The following is a 26703-nucleotide window of genomic DNA, read 5'->3' on the forward strand; positions in this document are numbered from 1 at the left end:
CATTCGGCACGCAAGTTGAGAAATGTGTCAGTGCGGTTCATCGCTTCCTCCTCAGCGGCTGCGCTCCAAATCACTCCGCCCTGAACAGCGAGTGCCCTCTGGAGGGTGCGCACTCCGGCCCTGCGCAGCTCACAGAGCGCGTGAGTGAAGCGCACGAGCAGTGATTCGGGACTGAGCCGCTGTGCGCAAGTCACTTACCACCTGCAAGTGGAAGGATGGCAAGCCTAAAGACCATCATAACTACACAATGGGCAGTATTTGCATCAGTATTTGCAGCATTTTCATACTTTTATACTCTTTAATGAAAGGTGATACAAGGCGGAAGTCCGCGCCGTTTTTCAGCAGTCGCATCACATGACCAACGCCAGCGAATCAGGAAGGTGGATGTCACAGTGACGTTGTCCAATGAGGATGCCAGCTAGAGCTCAGCACAGCGTATCCGCGTATCTCAATGTTTACACAGCACCGGAGCTGACACGATCTGGATTGAATACGTGGACCCTGGTGGATTCCCGTTTCCCGGCGTTTCCAGACGTTTTAATGTAAACGGACAGTGCATCCGCGAAGAAAACGAGACAGATGCGGTCTAATGTAAACTTGGCCTCAGTGTTGCTGCTCCTAAACTTTGGAACTCGTTACCACAATCGCTTCGTGACTATTCCACTCTCTCTTCCTTCAAAGCTAACTTGAAAACTTTTCTCTTTACCTCACACCACTCTTCCTAGTGTGGCCTTTTTTTTTGTGTGTGTAACTCCTGTGTAAAGCGTCCTTGGGTTTGTGAAAGGCGCTATATAAATTGAACATTATTATTATTATTATTATTATTATTAAGAATTGCATATTATTTTAGTTGTTTGTTGTACAAGCCATCATATACATTTGCTTGTAATTCTTCTTTTATAGATCGTTCATATATGCGACTGACAGAAAAAGAGAATGAAACGCTACCAATAGATGTAAGTTTTTGCTCCATGTTTTAGAGTTTGTAACTGGAATGTGTAGAATTGAGGGGGGGTAAGGTTTAAAAATCTGTTTTGTTCTTACAGATAGTATTACAGACATTGTTAGCGTTTGTGGTTACATGTTGTGGAATAGTCCACATCTCGGGTGAGTTTAAAGACATGGACGCATCTTCAGAGCTTAAACACAAGTAAGTAAAACAGCTATTATTTTTCCATGCCTCAGCTAGACTCATTTTAATCATTTTCTTGCCTGTAAATTTTCAGTGTCTGAAAATTGTTCAGTATAAACCCCCTCCTTTTCCTTTTCCCAGAACATTTGATACGTTGAGAAACCACCCATCTTTCTACCTGTTTAATCACCGGGGCAGGGTGCTCTTCAGCTCACCTGAGCCAGAGGTTCCTACTGCGGCGACTCAGGCTTTGCCATCCAATCCCCTGAGGTTACGCAAGCTGGAGAACTTTCACTGAGACTAGCCTTGAAAGGGGTTCCTCTTGCCTGTTTTGCCGTCTTTTTCTTCATCTGCATCAGTAAGCTCCTGGGTTGGAATGGGCATATAAACCATTTTTCCTTTCACTCCTCTCTGTGCATATGTCAATATGCTGTACAAATCTGCATCTCACTGTGGTTACTACTTTGAAGTCTATGGAATGTGCCAATTCCTTTTTTTTTTTTTTTTTGTTTTCCCCCAAAAAATGATGCATTTGTCTTAAAACGTTTGAAAGATGCACTGTACTCAATCAGGTGGCACAAAAAGAAGGGAGAAGCTATCCTTCTGTTTCATGAGGGGCCCTAATCCCATCTTCTATACCATTCAGTTTGCCACATGACCTGCTGTGCTGCCATGTTTAACTGAAGTTTTTTTTTTTTTTCTTTTTCCTTCCCCACACCCTCGAAGGAGGTAACTATTACGGACCATTAATTTTACTTGTGTTTAGATATGCTATTTATGACTGATGGACTACACAATAATTTGGTATGCAAATAATGCTAAGGTTCATGTAATTACTCAATTTTTGCTTTATCTGGGAAATGAGAAATAAAGATGTCTAATGACGCTAACAATACTGTGAATGCGCTGTGGGAAATGAATGGTACACCTGTTTTTTGGGTGGATGCGAGTGATGTTTCTTCCATTTTGTTTTATGTTAGAGTGCATCTGATTATTTTTAACAATAAAATCTGAGATTTTATTGATGAAATATTTAACTGAAGAGATGCATTCATTTTCACCATATCAGGATGTCTCTTCACTGTGATATTCTGCTAGACATTCTACAACCACAAATCAGAAAAAAGTCAGGATGGAATGGGAAATGTAAATAAAAGAGAGCAGTTATTTCTAAATTTACTTTGATTTGTATTTCATTGCACACAGTATGAAGCCAAAAATATTTCATGTTTTGTCTGGTCAACTTTATTTAATTTAATATACATCCATTCCTGCATTTCAGACCGACAAAACATCCCAAAAAAATGGGATGGGGGCTATTTAGGGTTAGTAATAAGGTAAACCAATTAAATAATGATGGGATTTGAAACGGGTGATTTGTAATCATGATTTGGTACAAAATCAGTATCCAGGAAAGGACTAGACTTATGAATAAAGATGGGCTGAGGATCTCCAACTTGTCAACAAATGCATGAGAAAATTTATTAAAATGTTTTAAAAACAATCTTCCTCAAAGAAAGATAGGAAAGGATTTGGATATTTCACCCTCTATGGTGCATGATATCATTAGACAATTCAAGGAATCTGGAGAAATTTTGGTGTGTAAAGGGAAAGGGCACAAGCCTAAGCTGAACACTTGTGATCTCTGATCCTTCAGACAGCACTGCATTTAAGAACCCTCATTCATCTATAGCTGATATAAACCACATGGGCTTGGGATCAATATGGCAAATCTTTGTCAAACACCATAATACGAAGTTACATCCACAAATGATTCCTTTTTGTTACTAATTCTGCACATGCATAATGCGATTTTGCATTGTCTTGTTGAAATATACTTGGAAAAGATGTCATCCTGGCGGCACGGTGGTGTAGTGGTTAGCGCTGTCGCCTCACAGCAAGAAGGTCTGGGTTTGAGCCCTGTGGCCGGCGAGGGCTTTTCTGTGCGGAGTTTGCATGTTCTCCCCGTGTCTGCGTGGGTTTCCTCCGGGTGCTCCGGTTTCCCCCACAGTCCAAAGACATGCAGGTTAGGTTAACTGGTGACTCTAAATTGACCGTAGGTGTGAATGTGAGTGTGAATGGTTGTCTGTGTCTATGTGTCAGCCCTGTGATGACCTGGCGACTTGTCCAGGGTGTACCCCGCCTTTCACCCGTAGTCAGCTGGGATAGGCTCCAGCTTGCCTGCGACCCTGTAGGACAGGATAAAGCGGCTAGAGATAATGAGATGAGATGTCGTCTTGAAGGCAGAATATGTTGCTTCAAAATCTCAATGTACTTTACTTTTCTGCATTAATGCTGCCATCACAGAAGTGTAAGTCACCTTTCCCAAGGGTACTGAGACAACCCCAGACCATGACAGACCCTGGCTTTTGGACTTGTTGCTGGCAACAGTCTGAATGGTTCTTTTCTTCCAAAAAAGATCCGAAATACTGATTTGTCTGACCGCAATACACGTTTCCACTATGTGGTGGTCCATTCCAGATGCCTCTGAGCCCAGAAAAGTTGATGGCACTTCTGGACACCGTTAACATAAGGCTTCCTTTTTGCACAGTAACTTTTTAACTGAATTTGAAATACAAGTCAGTAAGTTTAGATATCACTACTTTCTTATACCGTCCTGACTTTTTTTCTGATTTGGGGTTGTACATTAGTATGTTCCTGGGGCTAACTACTCAACTGTATGCATCAGGAGATAAAATTTTTATTAGTCTGATTCCAGTTTATTAAATATGTTTTCCAAACATCAAAAATGTATAAGGGAAAGAAATAGTGTTAAGATCTCATACAAGTTTATCTCTGATAAGAAGATGCTGTCTCTTGTTTTAAACACATTTGTAGCTTTCTACACTTGGAGATTTGCCCTCAATCGTTGAATCACATTAAAGGTCAACATCCAGTGCTTTTTTTTTTTAATATCATTTTGAGTCTGCCTTGCATCGAATGCAGCATCTATGTGTTGGTTTTGGCTAGCACTTCAGCCTTGTGAAATCTAAGCCCAAACATGCTGTACAGTGGCATTTATGAAATACGGGCGATCCCGACACTACAGGTCTGTTATTTCTCAGTAGTAGCGTCAATGAAAATCAGAAGTTATTCTGAATCATCATTATTTCCTGATGAATCGTTTCTACCCTGATGAGTTGTCTCTTCGAGGATGACAGTTCTCCCATGCACAGGGCATAAGAGCTTACTGTGAATAGTATGAGAATTAAAATGATGTAAATCATATGTTATGGCCTTCACGCTCACCAGATCGCAGTCTCCTTGAACACCTATGGAAGGCTTTAGATAGTGTTCCCCCTACCACCATCATCAGAACACCAACTGACAATATACAGTGGTGCTTGAAAGTTTGTGAACCCTTTAGAATTTTCTATATTTCTGCAATAACATGACCTGAAACACCAGATTTTCACACAAGTCCTAAAAGTAGATAAAGAGAACCCAGTTAAACAAATGAGACAAAAATTATATTTATTGAGGAAAATGATCCAATATAACACATCTGTGAGTGGCAAAAGTATGTGAACCTCTAGAATTAGCAGTTAATTTGCAGGTGAAATTAGAGTCTGGTGTTTTCAATCAATGGGACGACAATCAGGTGTGAGTGGGTGCCCTGTTATATTTAAAGAACAGGGATCTATCAAAGTCTGATCTTCACAACACATGTTTGTGGAAGTGTATCATGGCATGGACAAAGGAGATTTCTCAGAAAAAGTGTTCTTGATGCTCATCAGGCTGGAAAAGGTTACAAAACCATCTCTAAAGAGTTTGGACTCCACCAATCCACAGTCAGACAGATTGTGTACAAATGGAGGAAATTCAAGACCATTGTTACCCTCCCCAGGAGTGGTCGACCAACAAAGATCACTCCAAGAGCAAGGGGTGTAATAGTTAGCGAGGTCACAAAGGACCCCAGGGTAACTTCTAAGCAACTGAAGGCCTCTCTCACATTGGCTAATGTTAATGTCCATGAGTCCACTATCAGGAGAACACTGAACAACAATGGTGCGCATGGCAGGGTTGCAAGGAGAAAGCCACTGCTCTCCAAAAAGAACATTGCTGCTCATCTGCAGTTTGCTAAAGATCATGTGGACAAGCCAGAAGGCTATTGGAAAAATGTTTTGTGGACGGATGAGACCAAAATAGTCAAGTTTATTTGTATAGCGCTTTTAACAATAAACATTGTCGCAAAGCAGCTTTACAGAATTTGAACGACTTAAAACATGAGCTAATTTTATCCCTAATCTATCCCCAATGAGCAAGCCTGTGGCGACGGTGGCAAGGAAAAACTCCCTCAGACGACATGAGGAAGAAACCTTGAGAGGAACCAGACTCAAAAGGGAACCCATCCTCATTTGGCCAACAACAGACAACATGACCATAACATTAACAGTTTTAACATGGTCAGTTTCGTTGAAGTTATAAACTCTTCATTGATGGAAACTTGAGTGCAAAATTGTTCATGACAGCTGCAGTCCTAAAGTTAGCAAGTCAACTGTAGTCCTCGGCCATAAAAGCATTACTCTAAGTGTCCAGAGCGTCCTCCAAGTGTGACTTTCAACTGTCCACATGGGGCCATCCTCCACAGGAGCGATGCGATGAGCGTCGTGGCTCAGGTGGATAAGGCGCCATATCATAAATCCGGGGACCCGGGTTCAATTCCGGCCCGAGGTCATTTCCTGATCCCTCCCCATCTCTCATTTTCTGTCTCTACACTGTCCTATCCAATAAAAGGTGCAAAAAGCCCAAAAAAATATCTTAAAAAAAAAGTAAGGACTCTTGCTGCTGCATTTTGAACTAACTGGAGCTTGTTTATGCACTTATTGGGACATCCAGACAGTAAGGCATTACAGTAATCCAACCTGGAGGTAACGAAAGAAAGAACTAGTTTTTCCGCATCAGGTTGTCACATTAAATTTCTTATCTTAGCAATATTTCTGAGATGAAAGAAAGCTATCCAGGTAATGTTATCAATGTGAGTTTTGAATGAAAAACTGGGGTCAATAATCACTCCGAGGTCTTTTTTACTGCTGCACGTGAAGAAACAGAAAGGCCATCCAGAGTTACTGTGTAATCAGAAAACTTACTTCTAGCTGCATGTGGTCCTAGTACAAGTACTTCAGTCTTGTCAGAGTTAAGCAAAAGGAAGTTAATAAGCATCCAGTGTCTAATGTCCTTCACACATTCCTCAATTCTATTAAGCTGGTGTCTCTCATCTGGTTTTGCAGAAACATACAATTGTGTGTCATCAGCATAATAGTGGAAACTAATACAATGTTTACGAATAATATCACCCAGAGGTAACATATATAAAGAAAAAAGCAGTGGACCCAAGACAGAACCTTGTGGAACACCAAACTTTACCTCAGTATGTCTAGAAAAATCACCATTTACATCAACATACTGATAGCGATCAGTTAAGTAAGACCTGAGCCAGGAGACGGCCGTTCCCTTAACTCCCACAACATTTTCTAGTCTATCCAGAAGAATGGAATGATCAATGGTATCAAATGCTGCACTAAGATCAAGCAACACAAGCAGCGAGAGACAGCCCTGATCAGACGCCAACAGTAGGTCATTTACTACTTTAACCAGAGCTGTCTCTGTGCTATGAGGTCTAAATCCTGACTGATACATTTCATAGATGTTATTCCTATGTAAATATGAGCATAACTGCTGTGCCACAGCTTTTTCAAGGATCTTGGAGATAAAGGGGAGGTTTGATATTGGCCGATAATTGGACAGCTGACAGGGATCAAGGTCAGGTTTTTTTAATCAGGGGTTTGATAACTGCTAGTTTAAAGGATTTGGGTACATAGCCAATCCTAAGAGAAGAATTTATTGTTTTTAGAAGCGGTTCAATTACTTCAGGTATTATCTGTTTGAATAGATGTGTAGGTAAGGGATCTAGTACACAAGCTGAGGCTTTTGACGCGGAGATTAATGAAAGTAATTCAATTTCTTTAAGGGGAGTAAAGCATTCTAATTGCTGATCTGATACAGTTATATTGTTAACTACAGGGTTACTTACATTGTCTGACCTTAAATTAGTAGTTTGAATTTTTTGTCGGATATTCTCAATTTTGTCATTAAAAAAAATTCATGAAGTTGTTGCTACTACATACTGCAGATGTGCATGTGTCTATAGTGGACTTATTCCACTATAAACTAAAAATAGAACTGTTTAGTTTAAACGAGAAGCATTATGTTTGGAGAAAGGAAAACACTGCATTCCAGCATAAGAACCTTATCCCATCTGTGAAACATGGTGGTGGTAGTATCATGGTTTGGACCTGTTTTGCTGCATCTGGGCCAGGACGGCTTGCCATCATTGATGGAACAATGAATTCTGAATTATACCAGCGAATTCTAAAGAAAAATGTCAGGACATCTGTCCATGAACTGAATCTCAAGAGAAGGTGGGTCATGCAGCAAGACAACGACCCTAAGCACACAAGTCGTTCTACCAAAGAATGGTTAAAGAAGAATAAAGTTAATGTTTTGGAGTGGCCAAGTCAAAGTCCTGACCTTAATCCAATCGAAATGTTGTGGAAGGACCTGAAGCGAGCAGTTCATGTGAGGAAACCCACCAACATCCCAGAGTTGAAGCTGTTCTGTACAGAGGAATGGACTAAAATTCCTCCAAGCCGGTGTGCAGGACTGATCAACAGTTACCGGAAATGTTTAGTTGCAGTTATTGCTGCACAAGGGGGTCACACCAGATACTGAAAGCAAAGGTTCACATACTTTTGCCACTCACGGATATGTAATATTGGATCATTTTCCTCAATAAATAAATGATCGAGTATAATATTCTTGTCTCATTTGTTTAACTGGGTTCTCTTTATCTACTTGTGTGAAAATCTGATGATGTTTTAGGTCCTATTTATGCAGAAATATAGAAAATTCTAAAGGGTTCACAAACTTTCAAGCACCACTGTATTTTGGAAGAATTGTGTTTGTGCTTTCAGTACAGCTCCAGAGACGTGTATAATTGAGGCCAAGGTGCATTGAAACTGTCCTGTCATCTGGTGGCTCAACACCTATCCCCCCCCCAAATATTAATATGTCACCATCTGTATATGATATAAGCTGTAGGGCCTGTTCAAGTGGTTTTACACTGTGGCTGTGTGGGATGAGGTGTTTTGTTCAGCGTAGAGATGCCCTTTATCTGCTGACCACCTACAATGGACCTTCAAAAGAAGTTTAGTTTAAGCTTATTATCCTGAGCCTTTTGAACAGAATGCTCCCACTGAGCTCTCGGAGTAAACAATTGTTTCTTAACAAAATCCTTTAAAAATGGCAGCAGTCACTCAGTGGTTAAGATTCTACGTTGGTATGTGGAAAGCTGCGGGTAGAAGTCCCACGGCTGCCACAGAGAAACTGCTGGGTCCCAGAGCAACTCAAAATTCTTGCCAAAGCCACACTCTCAAAATTGCTTCCTTTGACAGAGACTGGGGTGCTACAGAGACCAGTAGTTTTCCTCCAAGCACATATTTTATTGAGAGCTGCCAGAATATGAAGGGAACTTTTCCAAATGTTACAGAAAGTGTTCTGACTTCAAAACCACTGATCCCACCTTTAACTCTCAACAGCAGGACTTTGTGCTTCATTTGGATTCTGTCTCTTATTTTAGATTAAAAACATCTGCCACATGCATGTAAGTCCTAAATCTGAGCAAAAATCCATTAATAATAAATTGAGTTTTATTCAAGTATGCATTCTACTCTGCTTTATAAACGTTTAACAAAAATCAGTTACTGCAAAGAATGTGCATGTGTATGTGTGTGTGTATATATATATATATATATATATATATATATATATACACACATATACATGGCTCAGGAATATGTCATATATTTTACTCTGTTTCTTTATGTGATGTAAAATTTAAACATTTTTAAAGAATTCTGCAACTGAGAATACAGAGATACATTGGCTGATAATATTCTTACAGACTTCAGGAAACATTTTCTGAACATAAGCCTTCTTTTTGAATGTGCTATATTACTGAGAAATAACAACGGGACTAATGCAGATTTCTGTCTCTCAGTCTGGAATCATTACTCATCCTTCCTATTCACCAAATTCATGACAGAAAGGATTTAAAAAAGCAGTGTTTTTATTTATACTCCAGAATCTATACGCTGACGAAGCGAAAGCCGGTCACAACTGGTAAAATCATCTTACGCAGTCCATACTGCTTCTATTATTACCGATTATGTATAAAATCTCCTGGCCAATCAGAAACTTGCCAGGAATGGAGCAGATTTATATTTAAACACAGGCTACGTTACTGACTGCGCGCTGGAAACCAGCCTTTTTGTCCTGACAAGTTTCACTTTCCTCCTCTAGAGCAACAGATACTGAAAAATATTGGAAAGATCATTTTTTTTATACTGTTTATTTCATTTTCTTTTTTTTTCATAAAAAAATCATAAAACTTTACATTTCATATATAATAAAAGTTACAAAAATGTTTTATACAATTCTTAAAATATTCTTATGTTCTGGTAAGAATACCATCCAAAAATAATCTATATTATTTATGAAGGTCAAAAAGTCATATACATCTGCTTTGAAAAATAAACAAAATGAACAACCATGTGGTCACCAAGGTAGCTTTTGCATGTGAAAAGTAGCCGATGACAGTCTTACTTATGCTCCAGTGAAGAACAGATGATGTTGAACGGGCCGAGAGCTTCCAAACAACTACATCCCTCTTTTTTTTGGCCTGAATAAAAGTGACATTGTGGTGCCAGCTGGCCCGGCGTTCATTGGAATCTATTGCTTAAAAGATGTGTTGCATGATTCTAGTTAATTTGCACAGAGTCTGGTGAAGCTTTTCAATACACCAAATTGACTGGTCCTTTAATGTTGCTTAGCATTACTTATTACCACAAACACAGAGACGAACCGACCTTCTTGCTCAGGATGATCTCATGGGGTGTCAGGTATCAAGAATTGTTAAGACTGCATTACTCTCGAGTGTGTGGGAAAACTGAGCCTGTTGTACTGATAACAGGATTATTGCTCTGCAATGGTCTACAATATCGGATGGTGGCCAGGCTGGTTGGAGTCCCTGGACTGCTATTGAACATTATGGGCTACAGATATTTTGTGCAAAAGCATACCCATCATGTTAAACTGATGTCTATGACAGCAGACAGACATCTACAGACAAACACAATTGCTTTACATGATGTCTCTCGCATCATCTCTCGAGGCTAAACCTGCTTTTGCTGGAGGGTGTGTGTTCATGGACTGTCTGATGTCTTAAAACGGCCATGGGGTCCACTCAAAACTTATACTACCATGTAAGCACTGTCTAATGCATCCCATTTCCAGCGAATCAGAGTGTCATCAATATAATGAAGTTCTGCTTCCTCATTTCTCTTGTTCTGGGTCTCTCTCTGATTCTGATCAGTGAAACAGTGTTGGCCGTTAACAGGCGTGCTTGCGTGGCCTGCTCCGCCATCTCCGCTTGCGTACACGGTTTTCTCTCGCTGCCAAACAAGGATGTTTCACTATCTGCCGTGGACATTGTTAACTTGTGCAGGCAGCATTTGCCTCTCTTCAATTTCCTCGAGAGCAGATTCCAGCTGCTGGATCAGTACACGCTTTTTAAATCTGAGACAGAGAAGGAGATAGAGAGAGGTTGGACATTTGCATATGTACATCAGGGTTCCTACACATTTTCCGTTTCAAAATTCCATCATTTTTACAGACTTCTTGGCACATTTTTCAGACCATATTTGACGCCACGGTACAAATAACTACAACCCCGATTCCAAAAAAAGTTGGGACAAAGTACAAATTGTAAATAAAAACGGAATGCAATGATGTGGAAGTTTCAAAATTCCATATTTTATTCAGAATAGAACATAGATGACATATCAAATGTTTAAACTGAGAAAATGTATCATTTAAAGAGAAAAATTAGGTGATTTTAAATTTCATGACAACAACACATCTCAAAAAAGTTGGGACAAGGCCATGTTTACCACTGTGAGACATCCCCTTTTCTCTTTACAACAGTCTGTAAACGTCTGGGGACTGAGGAGACAAGTTGCTCAAGTTTAGGGATAGGAATGTTAACCCATTCTTGTCTAATGTAGGATTCTAGTTGCTCAACTGTCTTAGGTCTTTTTTGTCGTATCTTCCATTTTATGATGCGCCAAATGTTTTCTATGGGTGAAAGATCTGGACTGCAGGCTGGCCAGTTCAGTACCCGGACCCTTCTTCTACGCAGCCATGATGCTGTAATTGATGCAGTGTGTGGTTTGGCATTGTCATGTTGGAAAATGCAAGGTCTTCCCTGAAAGAAACGTCGTCTGGATGGGAGCATATGTTGCTCTAGAACCTGGATATACCTTTCAGCATTGATGGTGTCTTTCCAGATGTGTAAGCTGCCCATGCCACACGCACTAATGCAACCCCATACCATCAGAGATGCAGGCTTCTGAACTGAGTGCTGATAACAACTTGGGTCGTCCTTCTCCTCTTTAGTCCGAATGACACGGCGTCCCTGATTTCCATAAAGAACTTCAAATTTTGATTTGTCTGACCACAGAACAGTTTTCCACTTTGCCACAGTCCATTTTAAATGAGCCTTGGCCCAGAGAAGATGTCTGCGCTTCTGGATCATGTTTAGATACGGCTTCTTCTTTGAACTACAGAGTTTTAGCTGGCAACAGTGGATGGCACGGTGAATTGTGTTCACAGATAATGTTCTCTGGAAATATTCCTGAGCCCATTTTGTGATTTCCAATACAGAAGCATGCCTGTATGTGATGCAGTGCCGTCTAAGGGCCCGAAGATCACGGGCACCCAGTATGGTTTTCCGGCCTTGACCCTTACGCACAGAGATTCTTCCAGATTCTCTGAATCTTTTGATGATATTATGCACTGTAGATGATGATATGTTCAAACTCTTTGCAATTTTACACTGTCGAACTCCTTTCTGATATTGCTCCACTATTTGTCGGCGCAGAATTAGGGGGATTGGTGATCCTCTTCCCATCTTTACTTCTGAGAGCCGCTGCCACTCCAAGATGCTCTTTTTATACCCAGTCATGTTAATGACCTATTGCCAATTGACCTAATGAGTTGCAATTTGGTCCTCCAGCTGTTCCTTTTTTGTACCTTTAACTTTTCCAGCCTCTTATTGCCCCTGTCCCAACTTTTTTGAGATGCGTTGCTGTCATGAAATTTCAAATGAGCCAATATTTGGCATGAAATTTCAAAATGTCTCACTTTCGACATTTGATATGTTGTCTATGTTCTATTGTGAATACAATATCAGTTTTTGAGATTTGTAAATTACTGCATTCCGTTTTTATTTCTAATTTATACTTTGTCCCAACTTTTTTGGAATCGGGGTTGTAGATGTTTATTATTTAAAAAAATTATTTTAAAATACAACTGTTCATATGTATGTTACATTGAGAGCCTGTAAGCTGGTATGTTGCCACATAATTGCCAGAAGCAAGCAAGTAATTGCTGATGACATATTCTTTTACAGGGCCCAAAATTTCTCGTGGCACCCCTGTGGCAAAGTACCGCAGCTCATACAAATCAATTAAAACCAAACCCAGACAAGTTCAATGCACAGCATTTTATTCAAGCTGCAATGCTCAAACAAACAACGCAGTGTTATTCTGTTCCTGCCATGTACGTTTGAAAAACTAAACCGATACCTTCTTCCTGTAACAGTAACAGGAGGGATGTTGATGTACAACTCATCAAAAGAAAAGGGAACAAAAGTGCACTGACTTTGCTTCGCTGAATATTAGACAAAGTAAAACTTTAAACACCTGTTTAACACACTGTTCAACAAAGAACTATAAATAAAGCAAAATAATAATGAACAATTGGACATTTAAAGAATGTATTTTGGAAACTCAGCATAAAACTGAGAATAAAATGTAAAATAATTGGTCACATAAAGTTTAGAACGCTCTCCCCCCCTTGGTGTTTTTATGTCTGTCCTTCTGTCATTGGCACAAACACATCATCACACAAATAACACAGATGTCCTGTACAAGAAGGGCCAAAGTCGTCTCCACCTGTTGAGAAGACTGAGGTCTTTTGGTGTGTGCAGGACACTGCTTAGGACTTTTTATGACTCTGTGGTGGCATCAGTGATTTTCTACGCTGTGGTCTGCTGGGGCTGTGGAAGTTCAGAGAGGGACAGGAAGAAACTTCATAAACTGGTCAGAAGGGCTGGCTCAGTCTTGGATTGTCCTCTGGACTCCATTGAGGAGGTGGGTGAGAGGAGGATGTTAGCCAAGATGACATCTATCATGGATAACCCCTCTCACCCCCTACATGAGGCTGTGGGGGCTTTAAGCAGCTCGTTTAGTAGTAGACTGCTACACCCACGGTGTAAGAAGGGAGCAATTCCAGCGTTATGGACGTGACACTTGAACTCAAAATGGCAACAAATGACCCAGTGCATGTTTTATTGTCTCCCAGTATTTAAACAGGTGTTGCATATTTTAAGGCTGTACCATACTGGAGAAGTGATAGAACAAGAACAATTCCCATAGTACATCTAGGGCATGCCAGAAAATGCCAATAAAAGATGCGTTATGGATGTGACAGAAAAAGTATCACTTTTCTTGGGTGACTGTACATTTTAATCAAACTCTGTGAAATTGTAAACCTAATGTCGAAATGGAGATATCCATTTGATAGAGGGGTCCAAGGTGAATATTAAAAAATCTTTGTTTAAAATATTTTGTACTTCATGCAGAGTTTCGGAAGGAAAAGTCAGCGTTATGGATGTGACGAAATTCCGTTATGGATGTGACGCGTCTGAAATAGACATGGCATATGTTTAGAAAATCAGCAATTTAACCACCATAACCCTTTGAAAAACTCTCTAAATATCAGCTAAAACTATCAAAGTTCTTAAATAATATTTAGGATGGCTATTGTTTTGTGGATTTTAGCATACATTTCTGTGGCTTGTGGCAATAATATAGAATTGTACATGATCAAAGTTGATTTTAGCTTGGGTTTTACATTATAAGAAAGAAAGACTGACCGTGACATATTAGGTGATCAAAATGTGACAAATTGGTTCAACTTATTCACATCTGTAAAATACAGGCCTAGGTGATATCTCTGGGAGTGGTTTTGATGTATTACATGTTGCTTTATTTTTGCATGGTGAGGTTGACATTTACATGGAATTGCCCAAGGAGAGATACGGCAGGTCATTCATACCTACTGCTGTCAGACTGTATAACACCCACAACTTGTAATGTAGCACCAATAACCTGTTTGTCGTTATATTTGCACTACTTCACCACTACTACCTCTGCCATCTCTCATCGATGCAATTGATATGTCAATCTTTTTAATCTTTCATTTGTCTAATTTTTATTTCAGTTTTATTTGTTATCTGTATGACAATTTCTTGCTACTGTAACACGTGAATTTCCCCGATGTGGGATCAATAAAGTGAATCTAATCTAATCTAATCTAATCTAATCTAATCTAATCTAATCTAATGCAACCACACTATCTCACACATTCATACACAGCACATATCTGCCAATCCCCTGAGAATGAAAAGTGATAGATCAGATTATGTGACACCTCTAGGGGGAGTCCGGGGGCATGCTACCTCGGAAAATTTGGGGAAAAAAAAACCAAACAATGTAAAATGGTGCATTCTCCAGCATTCTGAGTGCCATATCTGAAGTAAATTGATCGAGAAATTGGACCAACATACTTCATAAAACGCTTCTCACCTCGCCTCAATGCTTTGATGCTGAATGAACCGACGACCAAGCCACCTTGAACTTGTTCTCATAGCGAATCTTTCTTTCGTTCTTCGGAGTTTTCATTGTTTGTGATCACCAGAGTGTGTTTGGTTTTTACAAATACTGGCGCAGTTTGTTGTAACGGGAGCTCATTGCTGATCGGCTAGAACTATAACGAAAGCCAATGGAATGACACGATACAATTTAGATTCAACATCATTATCGCGCTGTTCCATTGGCTCTCGGCTTCACTTAATACGACTGTTTGATGCTGTATACTTGTATCCCCTGTGATGAAACCAGCTGAAGCGAGGTAACAAGAGCAAACCCAACAGTGTTCACTGATTATTTTGCAATGTGGTAGTTTTAGAACTAAAATCGGTAGGCGGTATTCACCTGTCAGAAGTGCGAATTGGTAGAGTTGGCAAGTACGTAAGCAACGGAAACACAGAGGAAACCAGTTGCATCCTGCTGCAAAGACTGGTTGAGTGCCAGAGACATCCATAAACACATGTTCAAATACGAAGATAAAACATGGTAGTAAGACAGAGATCAGGCTAAGAAGTCTTGTGCGAGTCTGCCACACACAAATAAGTAAGGGCAACTATGTTCTCACAAATGCAGAGAGGGAGAGAGAGAGAGAGAAAAGACAAATGCATTGTCATGCAAACACACAAAATATTTGCCATCATTCATGCCTGGGGGCAGCCCCACAACACCAGCAAAACTTTCCAGCTCTCCGAAAACTTGCAATTACCCAGTCTTCCATTTGTAGTCTTGCAATGTGTGCTCGTGCTGATTATTATTATTTTTTTTAGTTCTGCAGAGGTCCAATGTAGCCCAATGTGCTGACGTCAGATAGTTCACTGATGGCAGATGCCACAGAAATCACCTCAGAGTCAGACATATTGTGCACACGTCTTACCTCGCTTAAATTCAACGACATCAAACTCACACTGGTTTGAACATTTTGGCTTAAGTTTATATTTTAACAAAGAAAGTAGGGGCAGTAGTCTGGAAACGGAAATAGTTTTCCATACTCTACTTTCCTTTTTCCATGCTTATCCAGACCTGGAAATTCCTAAAATCAAATTCCATACTTTTCCATACTGCGTAGGAACCCTGGTACATTTGCGGGATTCAGGAAAGAGGTGTGGAGTGTAGTTGAAACTGTCTGTTAATAAACATTCAGGTGAGTGGAATTAAAAAAAGGCCCTCAGAAGATGAAGTCCAGTTCAGTTCAAAAAGATTTGGGTCCTAAATGGTGCGCATATGCAATTCTGTGAACCACATTTTCAATGCAAAGTGTGGGATCTATCAAAACAAATATTTGCATAGCTTTGGGCATACATTCACACACAGCCTTGAATGGTGAAAAGCAAAGCTGTTTTGCTTAGGAGTGCTTTACACAGAGCCTGCACTGCTCACAGTGCGAATACACTGCTAAGAGAACTAGAATTGTGAGTAAATGCACTATAGAATAACCCCCACCCCCCGCTTACGAGCTTGTCATCATATATCGCTGGATGTAAGGGAATAAGTTGACTTATCTCCCCTTTGAAACATCGGACGGGGACTATTTTCCTTCATGCACATCTTCAGGTGGTATACTGCAACTGTGTAAAGTTTCAACAAAATCCATCAAAACGTTTAGGAGGAGTTGTGCTTACAAGACACATGGACAGACGGGCAGGGTGATTCCTATATACCACCCCCCCAAACTTTGTTTCCGGGAGGTATAATTATCGTTGAAAGTAATTTCTGTAATACAAACATCTTATAATGCAAACAAACTTGTGGTTATTTTCAAGTTCCACAAAAAGGCTAAGAGTCAGCAGGTTAACTAATAGAGCATCACTTGGTTGGAGAATATTATGCGTCATGCTGTTCGGACTGATTTTTTAGTTGAACGCTTCAAGTGCCTTATCAGCAGATTTGGAAAATCAGTAATAATAAATTTGTGTTATCAGCTGGGACCCGAGATGGAAATAATGTGATTTTTGGCTACATGTACAGTACTGTGCAAAAGCCTTCGGCACCCTATTTTTTTTTTCATACAAACTTTGTTATAGATTTCCATTTTAAGACTTCGACATTATCGAGTCAGTACAAAAACATTTTAGAGTACCAAACGTTCATTTTCCAGCACAACATTAAATGTTACAGAAAATTTTTTTGTATCTGAGCAGCATATTACATAAGAGACTACTTTTCAGATTCAAAAAGAAAACACAAGATCAACTATGAGCTACTGCTCACTTATGTATCCCCCCCACTCTCGCTTATATCAGAATGCAAGCAATTGAAGGAATAGGACACTTATTATGAATGTTGACTTCAACAAATAATTAACCCTGAAACAAGTAAGTAAAGAGCAGCGTCTCTCCCCGGGGATTTCAAATAGCATCCTGGTAAACTGTCCTTTTGAAACAGCATTTTGCTTCTTGAAATAGCATCAAAATCCATCCTATATGTTTCATAAATACATTCAGTCAGTAAACAGGAAGTCGATGTGCGACAGACCTGAAAATGGTCTACATGGTATAGAACCCTGAGCTGAAGCTCGGTACCAAATTTCAAGCAGTTGTGATTTGTAGTTGCTGAGAAAAGTGGTACGAAAATTTTATAAATCCACCCTATATGTTTTGTAAATACTAGTGCATCTCAAAAAATTAGAATATTGTGAAAAAGCTCAATATTTTCCATCAGTTATTTAAGAAAGTGAAAATGTTATATATTATAGACTCATTACACAAACTAAAATGTTTCAAGCATTTTTCTGTTTTAATTTTAATCAGTATGCCATACAGTACAAAAACATAAAAAAACCCATCTCAAAATATTAGAATATTTCATTTCGAGTTTGAGTAAAACAGTATGAACACAGTGTATCTCTCGGTCTAGTTCAGTACACATAATCACAATCATGGGGAAGACTGCTGACTTGACTGTTGTCCAGAAGATGATCACTGATGCCCTCCACAAGGAGGGTAAGCCACAAAAGGTCATTGCTGAAAAGGGTGGCTGGAAAAGGTGCACAAGCAACAGGGATGGCCGCAGTCTTGAGAGGATTGTCAAGAAAAGTTGATTCAAGAACTTGGGAGAGCTTCACAAGGAGAGGACTGAGGCTGGTGTCAGTGTATCAAGACCCGGGTTGTCGTGGCTCAGGTGGCTAAGGCACCATACCATAAATCCGGGGACCTGGGTTCGATTCCGACCTGAGGTCATTTCCAGATCCCTCCCTGTCTCTCTCTCCTGCTCATTTCCTGTCTCTACACTGTCCTATCCAATAAAGGTGAAAAAAAGCCCCAAAAAATATCTTTTAAAAAAAAGTGTATCAAGACCCATCACGAACAGACATCTTCAAGAAAGGGGATACAACATTCCTAATATCAAGCTACTCCTGAGCCAGAGACGATGTCAGAAGTGTCTTATCTGGGCTAAGGAGAGAAAGAAATGGACTGTTGCTCAGTGGTCCAAAGTCCTCTTTTCAGATGAAAGTACATTTTGCATTTAATTTGGAAATCACGGTTCTAGAGTCTGGAGGAAGAGTGGAGAGGCACAGAATCCAAGGTGTTTGAAGCCCAGTGTGAAGTTTCCACAGTCTGTGATGATTTGGGGTACCATGTCATCTGCTGGTGTTGGTCCACTGTATTTTATCAAGTCCAAAGTCAACACAGCCATCTACCAGGAGATTTTAGAGCACTTCATGCTTCCATCTGCTGATGAGCTTTTTGGAGATGCTGATTTCCTTTTCCAGCAGGACTTAGCACCTACCCACAGTGCCAAAACTACTACCAAACGGTTTGCTGACCATGATATTACTGTGTTTGATTGGCCAGCCAACTTGCCTGACCTGAACCCCAGAGAGAATCTATGGGGTATTGTCAAGAGGAAGATGAGAAACACCCGACCCAAAAATACAGATACGCTGAAGGCCACTATCAAAGCAACCTGGGCTTCAATAACACCTCAGCAGTGCCACAGACTGATCACCTCCATGCCACACCGCATTGATACAGTAATTCATGGTAAAGGAGCCCCAACTAAGTATTGAGTGTATAAATGAACATACTTTTCAGAAGTTGGACATTTCTGTATTGTAAATCCTTTTTTTGATTGATCTTGGGGAATATTCTAATAATTTGAGATACTGGATTTCTGATTTTGGGGCGGCACGGTGGTGTAGTGGTTAGCGCTGTCGCCTCACAGCAAGAAGGTCCGGGTTCGAGCCCCGTGGCCGGCGAGGGCCTTTCTGTGTGGAGTTTGCATGTTCTCCCCGTGTCCGCGTGGGTTTCCTCCGGGTGCTCCGGTTTCCCCCACAGTCCAAAGACATGCAGGTTAGGTTAACTGGTGACTCTAAATTGACCGTAGGTGTGAATGTGAGTGTGAATGGTTGTCTGTGTCTATGTGTCAGCCCTGTGATGACCTGGCGACTTGTCCAGGGTGTACCCTGCCTTTCGCCCGTAGTCAGCCGGGATAGGCTCCAGCTTGCCTGCGACCCTGTAGAACAGGATAAAGCAGCTAGAGATAACAAGATGAGATTTCTGATTTTCATGAGCTATAAGCCATAATCATCAAAATTAAAACAAAAAAGGCTTTAAATATTTCACTTTACATGTAATGAATATAGAATATATGAAAGTTTACCTTTTTGAATTAAATTATGAAAAAAAAGGAACTTTTTCATGGTATTCTAATTTTTTGAGATGCACTAGTACATTCAGTCGGTAAACAGGAAGTTGATGTGGGACAGACCTGAAAATGGTATACACGATATAGAACCCCAAGCTGAAGTTTGGTACCAAGTGGCTATGATTTGTGGTTGCTGAGAAAAAGGGTGTTTCGGACGGCCGGAGATACAGACGGACAGACGGAGGTAAACCAGTATACCGTAAATAATGAAGGCTGCTGGGTTTTGGTGCAAAATGAAGAAGCGAGCGTGACAGCCAAAGTGTCCAGAAAAACTGTGGCTGGTTCTGTAAGATGCTCAGTAAAACCTACAGCTCATTTCCTTATAAAACTGCACTAACTGTACCTGAGACTACTAGTTTTTTCATGCAAAGGGCCGTCTCACACCAAATATTGACTTTGTTTCATTTATTATGGATGACTTTTTTTTTTTAGTTGAAACATTTCATTTCATTTCATTATTTTTAAGCCATTTTTGGTCTACAGCATTTCTTTACATGTGCTGAAGACTTTGGGAGATTTCAGAGAGAACATGAGGCTATACAGTAGTGTGTCATTTAGCTTGCACATTAGGGATAAGTTTATAAATTCATTTATGAAAAATTTATATCTTGGAATTTATATATTTCTGTCCAGATGTTTTATGACAATATCCATTGTTAAACGCGCTATACAAATACAATTGAATTGAATTTCCTCATAGGTCACAGGAAGGAGATTGTCTGGCACCTCCTTCACTCACTTTGAAGATTCAAAATTCCTTCTGAGCTCCAATCCTCCTGCCTTCTCTCTCTTGCACTCTTTTGACCCGCACTTCAAAACCCATCCTCCAAAACACAAGGGAGGAAATGTTCTGGACCTTGTCTTTAGCTGATTTTTCTCAGCTGTAGACATCAATGTTACCCTGCTCTGCTTTTCTGATGATCGTTTTGCATGATTTTTAACTTGTATAACTCTTAACACTCACCCTCCCTGACCTGCCGATCATCAGCTATTCATCCCTCTCCTCCGCTTGCCACAAATCTCTACTCTACCTCTCCTTTCTCCCCAGCTTCCTGCATCCTAACCGCCTTACCACACTCCTTTTCCTCTCAGTCAATACTTTCTCCTCTTTACAATCTTCATACATCGATCTCTTTTGCTCTCTATCTTCCAGACCTAGGATATGTTTTCACTGAAGTTTTTGACCTGTATATGCATAATCTTATGTACTGCACTGCTGCTACTGTATGTGATTGGCTGATTGGATAACTGCATAAATAAGCAGGTGTACCAGTGTTCCTTTTAAAGTGCATATTCTGGACCAACTTCGTTTTTTTTTTAATATGAAAGTATGTCCCTTTATACACTCATCCAGAAGGGTAATTTTGCACAAGGCCATCTGTCTACAGCAGAAAAAAATAAAATAACAAAAATCCCAAGGGAGTCTGGAGCCAGATTCGTGACGTCACCTGCGGAAGCGCCAGCAGGCTGCGCGAGCTTTGCACGGTTTCAGTGCACAGCCTGTGTAGACCAAGCGCTCCCATTTCTCTCTCATTGTCCGGTCTTTTGGGAAACAATGAGTACTAATCCCATCAAGATTAGTGTTGCTACACCCTCCTATGGTACATCTGTTAACCATTTTAATAATTACGTGATAACGTTGAAGAAATTTGCAGAAAACCACCAGGTCGTTTTCTCATAAACAAACCAGCGCTGATATAGGATTCAGAGGGAGGCGTCCCGCACGCGACGTCACGAAAATCACTGTTTGCCGGGAAATCCAAATGCCAAGTTTTTTCAGAGGCGGACCAATTCGCCTCAAATGGCTTTGATTTCAACTGAATTTTTCTGGTATTGCGCAAGGTAAAAAAAATTGCACAAAGTTTAATATAAAATAGGAGAATTACATTGATCTTGCTCCTGAATTTACCCATGAAATGCACTTTAAAGTGACTATATCCCACCAACAGGATTTTAGCTCAATGGTAATCTTAGTCCCTGATGTAATACAGAAGCATGGTGATTTGTTTTTGATAGAGAATAATAAAATATGCAGAACTAGGAAAAGTTTCTCTTGCTTGTGTGTTTCTCTGCGACACCAACAAAATATCAGCATCACTTTTTTTAAGGTACCCTTTAAAGCGATGTCTACGTACTGTACCTGCTTAATTGTAACGGTGTCTCTATTTATGTGATTAGTGAAATGCGTGTGGAAAGAGTATATTAACAAATGGTATTTATTAAGCTTCATTGCTCACACTTGTGCATAACACTTGTGTATGCGTATTTGATGAATCCCAATTTTACTGTATGTGCAAGAAACAATTTAGAATCTTTTTTATGCAATGTTAATAAATATGGATAGGCATGAACTTCTCATTATCTCATCTCATTATCTCTAGCCGCTTTATCCTGGTTCTACAGGGTCGCAGGCAAGCTGGAGCCTATCCCAGCTGACTACGGGCGAAAGGCGGGGTACACCCTGGACAAGTCGCCAGGTCATCACAGGGCTGACACATAGACACAGACAACCATTCACACTCACATTCACACCTACGCTCAATTTAGAGTCACCAGTTAACCTAACCTGCATGTCTTTGGACTGTGGGGGAAACCGGAGCACCCGGAGGAAACCCACGCGGACACAGGGAGAACATGCAAACTCCGCACAGAAAGGCCCTCGCCGGCCACGGGGCTCGAACCCGGACCTTCTTGCTGTGAGGCGACAGCGCTAACCACTACACCACCGTGCCGCCCTAGGCATGAACTTACAACCCCAAATCAGAAAAAGTTGGGAGGGTATGGTGAAGTTGAAATTAAAACTGAAAACAATGATTTGTAAAAGATCTTTGACCTGTATTGCACTCAAAACAATACAACAGCACATTATTTGATGTTTTACCTCATGAAATTTTTTTTTTCAAAATGAATGCTTAATTTAATCTTGATTCTTGCAACATATTTTAAAAAAAAAGTGGGACGGTAAAGCATTTACCAGTTTATAATGTTGCCATTCCTTTTCACAATACTTAAAAGATGTGTGCGTGAAGCGTTTCAGGTGTTATTTTGTCCCATTCTTCCTGCAAACAGGTCTTAAGGTGTGCAACAGTACAGCGTCGCTGATGTCATAGTTTTCATTTCAAAATTCTCCACACATTCTTTATTGGGGATAGAGGGGGTCAGGCACCCTCTTCTTCCGCAGCCATGCCTTTGTAATGTGCGCAGAATGTGTTTTTGCATTTTGTTGAAATATCCCTGGAAAAGATGTCGTCTTGAAGGCAGCACATGTTGCTCCAAAATCTCAGTGAACTTTTCTGCATTCATGCTGCCATCACAGAAGTGTCAGTTACCTTTCCCAAGGGCACGGACACAACCCCATACCATGACAGACCCTGGTTTTGGACTCGTTGCTGGCAACAGTCTCGATGGTCCAATCCATCTTTGGTTCTGAACACATGACATCCATTTCTTCCAAAACAGACCTGGAATATTGATGCATCTGAACACAGTACATGTTTCCACTGTGTGATGGTCCATCATCCCAGATGCCTCCGAGCCCAGAGAAATCAACAGCGCTTCTGGACACAGTTAACATAAGGCTTCCTTTTTGCACAGTAAAATTTTACCTGGCATTTGTGGATGTAACTCCGTATTGTAGTGTTTGACAAAGGTTTGCCAAATTAATCCAGAGCCCATGTGGTTAATATCAGCTATAGATTAACGAGAGTTCTTGACGCAGAGCCGTCTGAGGGATCGGACATCACGGGTGTTCAGCTTAGGCTTGCGCCCTTTCCCTTTACGCATCGAAATTCCTCCAGATTCCTTAAATTGTTGAATGATATCATGAGTGGTAGAGGGTGAAATCTCCAAATCCCTTCATATCTTTGAGGAACATTGCTTTTAACATTGTTTTTGTCTGATTTGGGGTTGTATTTCTGCTTAGTTCATCACTGGCTGATTGGTGTGTATGTGTGTGTATATTATACCAGTAGACACCCACCTGGCTGCTTCTTTGATGGCGTGATGGATAAAGTACCTCTGCACAGACACTGGTCCTTTTACCTCCTCTAGCAGCCTGAATATTGCCTCATAATCTACCAAAGGCAGAGATTGAAATATTTAAATAAGAGAACTACTAACATTTAGTAAAATATTTCTGTGTAAAAATTATCCAGGTATAAATGTATGCAGACACTTACTGCGGCCAGGTTTCCGGACCTCTTTAATGACTCGAGTGCGTAGTTCGGCATTGCTTCCCTCCAGGGGAACCATAATAATGGTGGGCCGTGTAGGAGTGTCTCCTCCAGCTCCCTCTATGTCTCTGTCCCGGTCTGGAGGACTTGGATTCTCACAGTTCTGCGGCCTTTCAGACGGTCTTTCCTCCATACACTCTTCTCCTAGCCTGTTCTCCAGCAGTGTCCTTTCTTCTCCTCCATCAGTCACCTTCGTTGCTCCTTTCTCCTCCAAAGATAGAGCTACAGTTCCTCCCCCGACCCCTTCGACACCTCCAGACCAGCTGTCTCCAGACTCTCCACTCATCACTCTCTCACCGTTGCTCTCTGCACCCATTGTGCTGTTCCCTTCCACTCCTATAGAGGGAGACACCCAGACCAGGCATGCTGTAATTACCAACATAAGCTCTCGTAACTGTAGAGACTCATAATGACAATATAATCCTAGCACTCGTGAAGGCTCATTAGACAATAACCCATGACAAAGCAACAAACTAACATATTCTTGAAAATTAGTTACACAAATAAGACATGGCAAAATAATCTACATAGCTGTCTCAAGTCTTATGGCTGCCCAATAATCCCAGTCTATTATTTTTGTTCCTGTGTGCCGACAAATTATTTTCAACACAGCTGGACTGAAGAAAAATGTAATGTACGGCAATATCAAGGGATATAGCAAGCAGTATTATTTCCTAAATATAGGGGTCGCTAAATAAGTGAGAATTGCTCAGGATTGGATTTAAAGATTAATATTAATAAAATAATTCATTAATGAATTATTTTATTAATATTAATCTTTAAATTACATACTTACGCAGCAACAGGAATTTCTAGGATACCCACAAGAGACAAAGTTGGGTCATGAAATAGTAGGTAATAAAAGTGGAACTACATTAAATTTTGTTATATTATAGAGATTGAGGCGGCACGGTGGTGTAGTGGTTAGCGCTGACCGTAGGTGTGAATGTGAGTGTGAATGGTTGTCTGTGTCTGTGTGTTAGCCCTGTGATGACCTGGCGACTTGTCCAGGGTGTACCCCGCCTTTCGCCCATAGTCAGCTGGGATAGGCTCCAGCTTGCCTGCGACCCTGTAGGACAGGATAAAGCGGCTAGAGATAATGAGATGAGATTATAGAGATTGTGTTCAGGTCTTTTTTTTTTTTACTTCGCCCAGGACAGAGTCCACCAGGGGGCGAGGTATTGTTTTCGGTCGGGTTTCTTTGTTCACAATATTATGGGAAAATGGCTGGATCATCTCATCTCATCTCATCTCATCATCTCTAGCCGCTTTATCCTTCTACAGGGTCGCAGGCAAGCTGGAGCCTATCCCAGCTGACTACGGGTGAGAGGCAGGGTACACCCTGGACAAGTCGCCAGGTCATCACAGGGCTGACACATAGACACAGACAACCATTCACACTCACATTCACACCTACGGTCAATTTAGAGTCACCAGTTAACCTAACCTGCATGTCTTTGGACTGTGGGGGAAACCGGAGCACCCGGAGGAAACCCACGCGGACACGGGGAGAACATGCAAACTCCGCACAGAAAGGCCCTCGCCGGCCCCGGGGCTCGAACCCAGGACCTTCTTGCTGTGAGGCGACAGCGCTAACCACTACACCACCGTGCCGCACGGCTGGATCAATCTTCACAAAACTTTCAGGATAGATGGGCATTGGTCTCAAACAGAACCTCCAACTTTTTGGGGGTCATCCGGTCGAGGTCACCAAAAAGGTCAAAATCGTTTTTGTTGTGGCTGCTGCCTCATATAGAGGCGCTAGCCACTATGTCATCGTGCTGTAAGAACGTAAGAGTGTAACAATCAGGCACTGCGCATGCGCATACACGTGTTCTGATTAAAATGGCTGGTGAGTGTATACAATTCGGTTCACCATTCGAAATAAATGGACTAGACTAAAGAAATCGCTTTCAGACATGTTTATGCTTATTACAGAGGGAAAGTGCGTTCCATTGAGCTCTAGCGCCGGGCCATTTCTGGGAAATAAGAGTTTGGATCATGGCGACAGTGTGTGTATGTCAGCCTCGGTTCAGAGGTTTCAGTTTAAAAAACTGTAATGGTGATGATACACGGGGCAACTTTTTGGGCAATGTTGCCGAGCAATGTTGCTGGGCAATTGCGTTTTGACTCTTTTCTATTGAGATTGGGCAACATTGTTTCTTTCTGAATGGTTTTGATAATCCCTGGCAACTTTTTGAGATAAGCCAATCAGAACGCGAGTATCGAGTCATGTGACCTCCGGTGAGGTTCGGATCAGAAATTTCAAACAAATATGGCGGCCGCTCAGTGTCAGTGGAGTGAAGAGGTGGAGAGACTCCTCATCTGTTTTTACGCCGGTAAGTTGTTATTTTAATATTCTATATGGAGGAATTTACCTCACCAAAGCTCTAAAAAACAACAGACAGCTTGATTAAATGGTCACAGCAAAAATTAAGACGTCGATTTTTTTTAGCTAACTGTAAACTGCCGTTGCTAACTGTTGTTGCCCATTGTTAGTTGCCCTGAAAAGTTGCCCTGTGTCTCACCTAGTTGCCCGTTGCCAGCAACATTGCTCGGCAACATTGCCCAAAAAGTTGCCCCGTGTATCATCACCATAAGAGGTAAGAGTAGAATAATATAGAGTACAGACACTTGGTATATTTTAGTTCTGTCATTTTTAAATTATTCATTTTTGGATTACGCTTCATTTTTGTGGCTACTGCCTCATAGAGTAAATATATATGCTATATTTACTGTATGGACATGGGATCAGAAAACAATTTTATTTATAAGCGGTAGCCACATGTACCCATAGGGTACCTATTTTTTTTCCCAATATCTTCCTTCATATTCATCATAAGTGCTACTGGGTGAGGTCTGT

General features: G+C 40.8%; 2 protein-coding genes across 3 annotated transcripts in view; one reads left to right on the plus strand and one right to left on the minus strand.

Moving 5' to 3' along the window:
* mmgt1 (membrane magnesium transporter 1) overlaps positions 1-2162 on the plus strand; it is a 13192-nt gene extending 11030 nt beyond the window's left edge. The window contains exons 2-4 of the mRNA XM_060927808.1: positions 904-956; positions 1047-1150; positions 1274-2162. Coding sequence (XP_060783791.1) covers positions 904-956; positions 1047-1150; positions 1274-1430 — 314 coding nt within the window. The 3' untranslated portion in view covers positions 1431-2162. The remainder of the gene's footprint in view (positions 1-903; positions 957-1046; positions 1151-1273) is intronic.
* The window catches only part of ints6l (integrator complex subunit 6 like), an 83183-nt gene that overhangs the window by 7104 nt on the left and 49376 nt on the right, over positions 1-26703 (minus strand). Inside the window, exons 16-18 of one of the 2 annotated variants that reach the window (XM_060927806.1) lie at positions 23787-24176; positions 23588-23681; positions 9612-10768 (exon numbers count right to left, since the gene is read on the minus strand). In XM_060927806.1, coding sequence (XP_060783789.1) covers positions 10666-10768; positions 23588-23681; positions 23787-24176 — 587 coding nt within the window. In that variant the 3' untranslated portion in view covers positions 9612-10665. Of the gene's footprint in view, positions 1-9611; positions 10769-23587; positions 23682-23786; positions 24177-26703 lie in introns of those variants that run through there. The other variant, XM_060927807.1, reaches the window with a different exon arrangement.

The sequence above is a fragment of the Neoarius graeffei genome, chromosome 8 (assembly GCF_027579695.1).
Source record: "Neoarius graeffei isolate fNeoGra1 chromosome 8, fNeoGra1.pri, whole genome shotgun sequence".
NCBI lineage: Eukaryota > Metazoa > Chordata > Actinopteri > Siluriformes > Ariidae > Neoarius > Neoarius graeffei.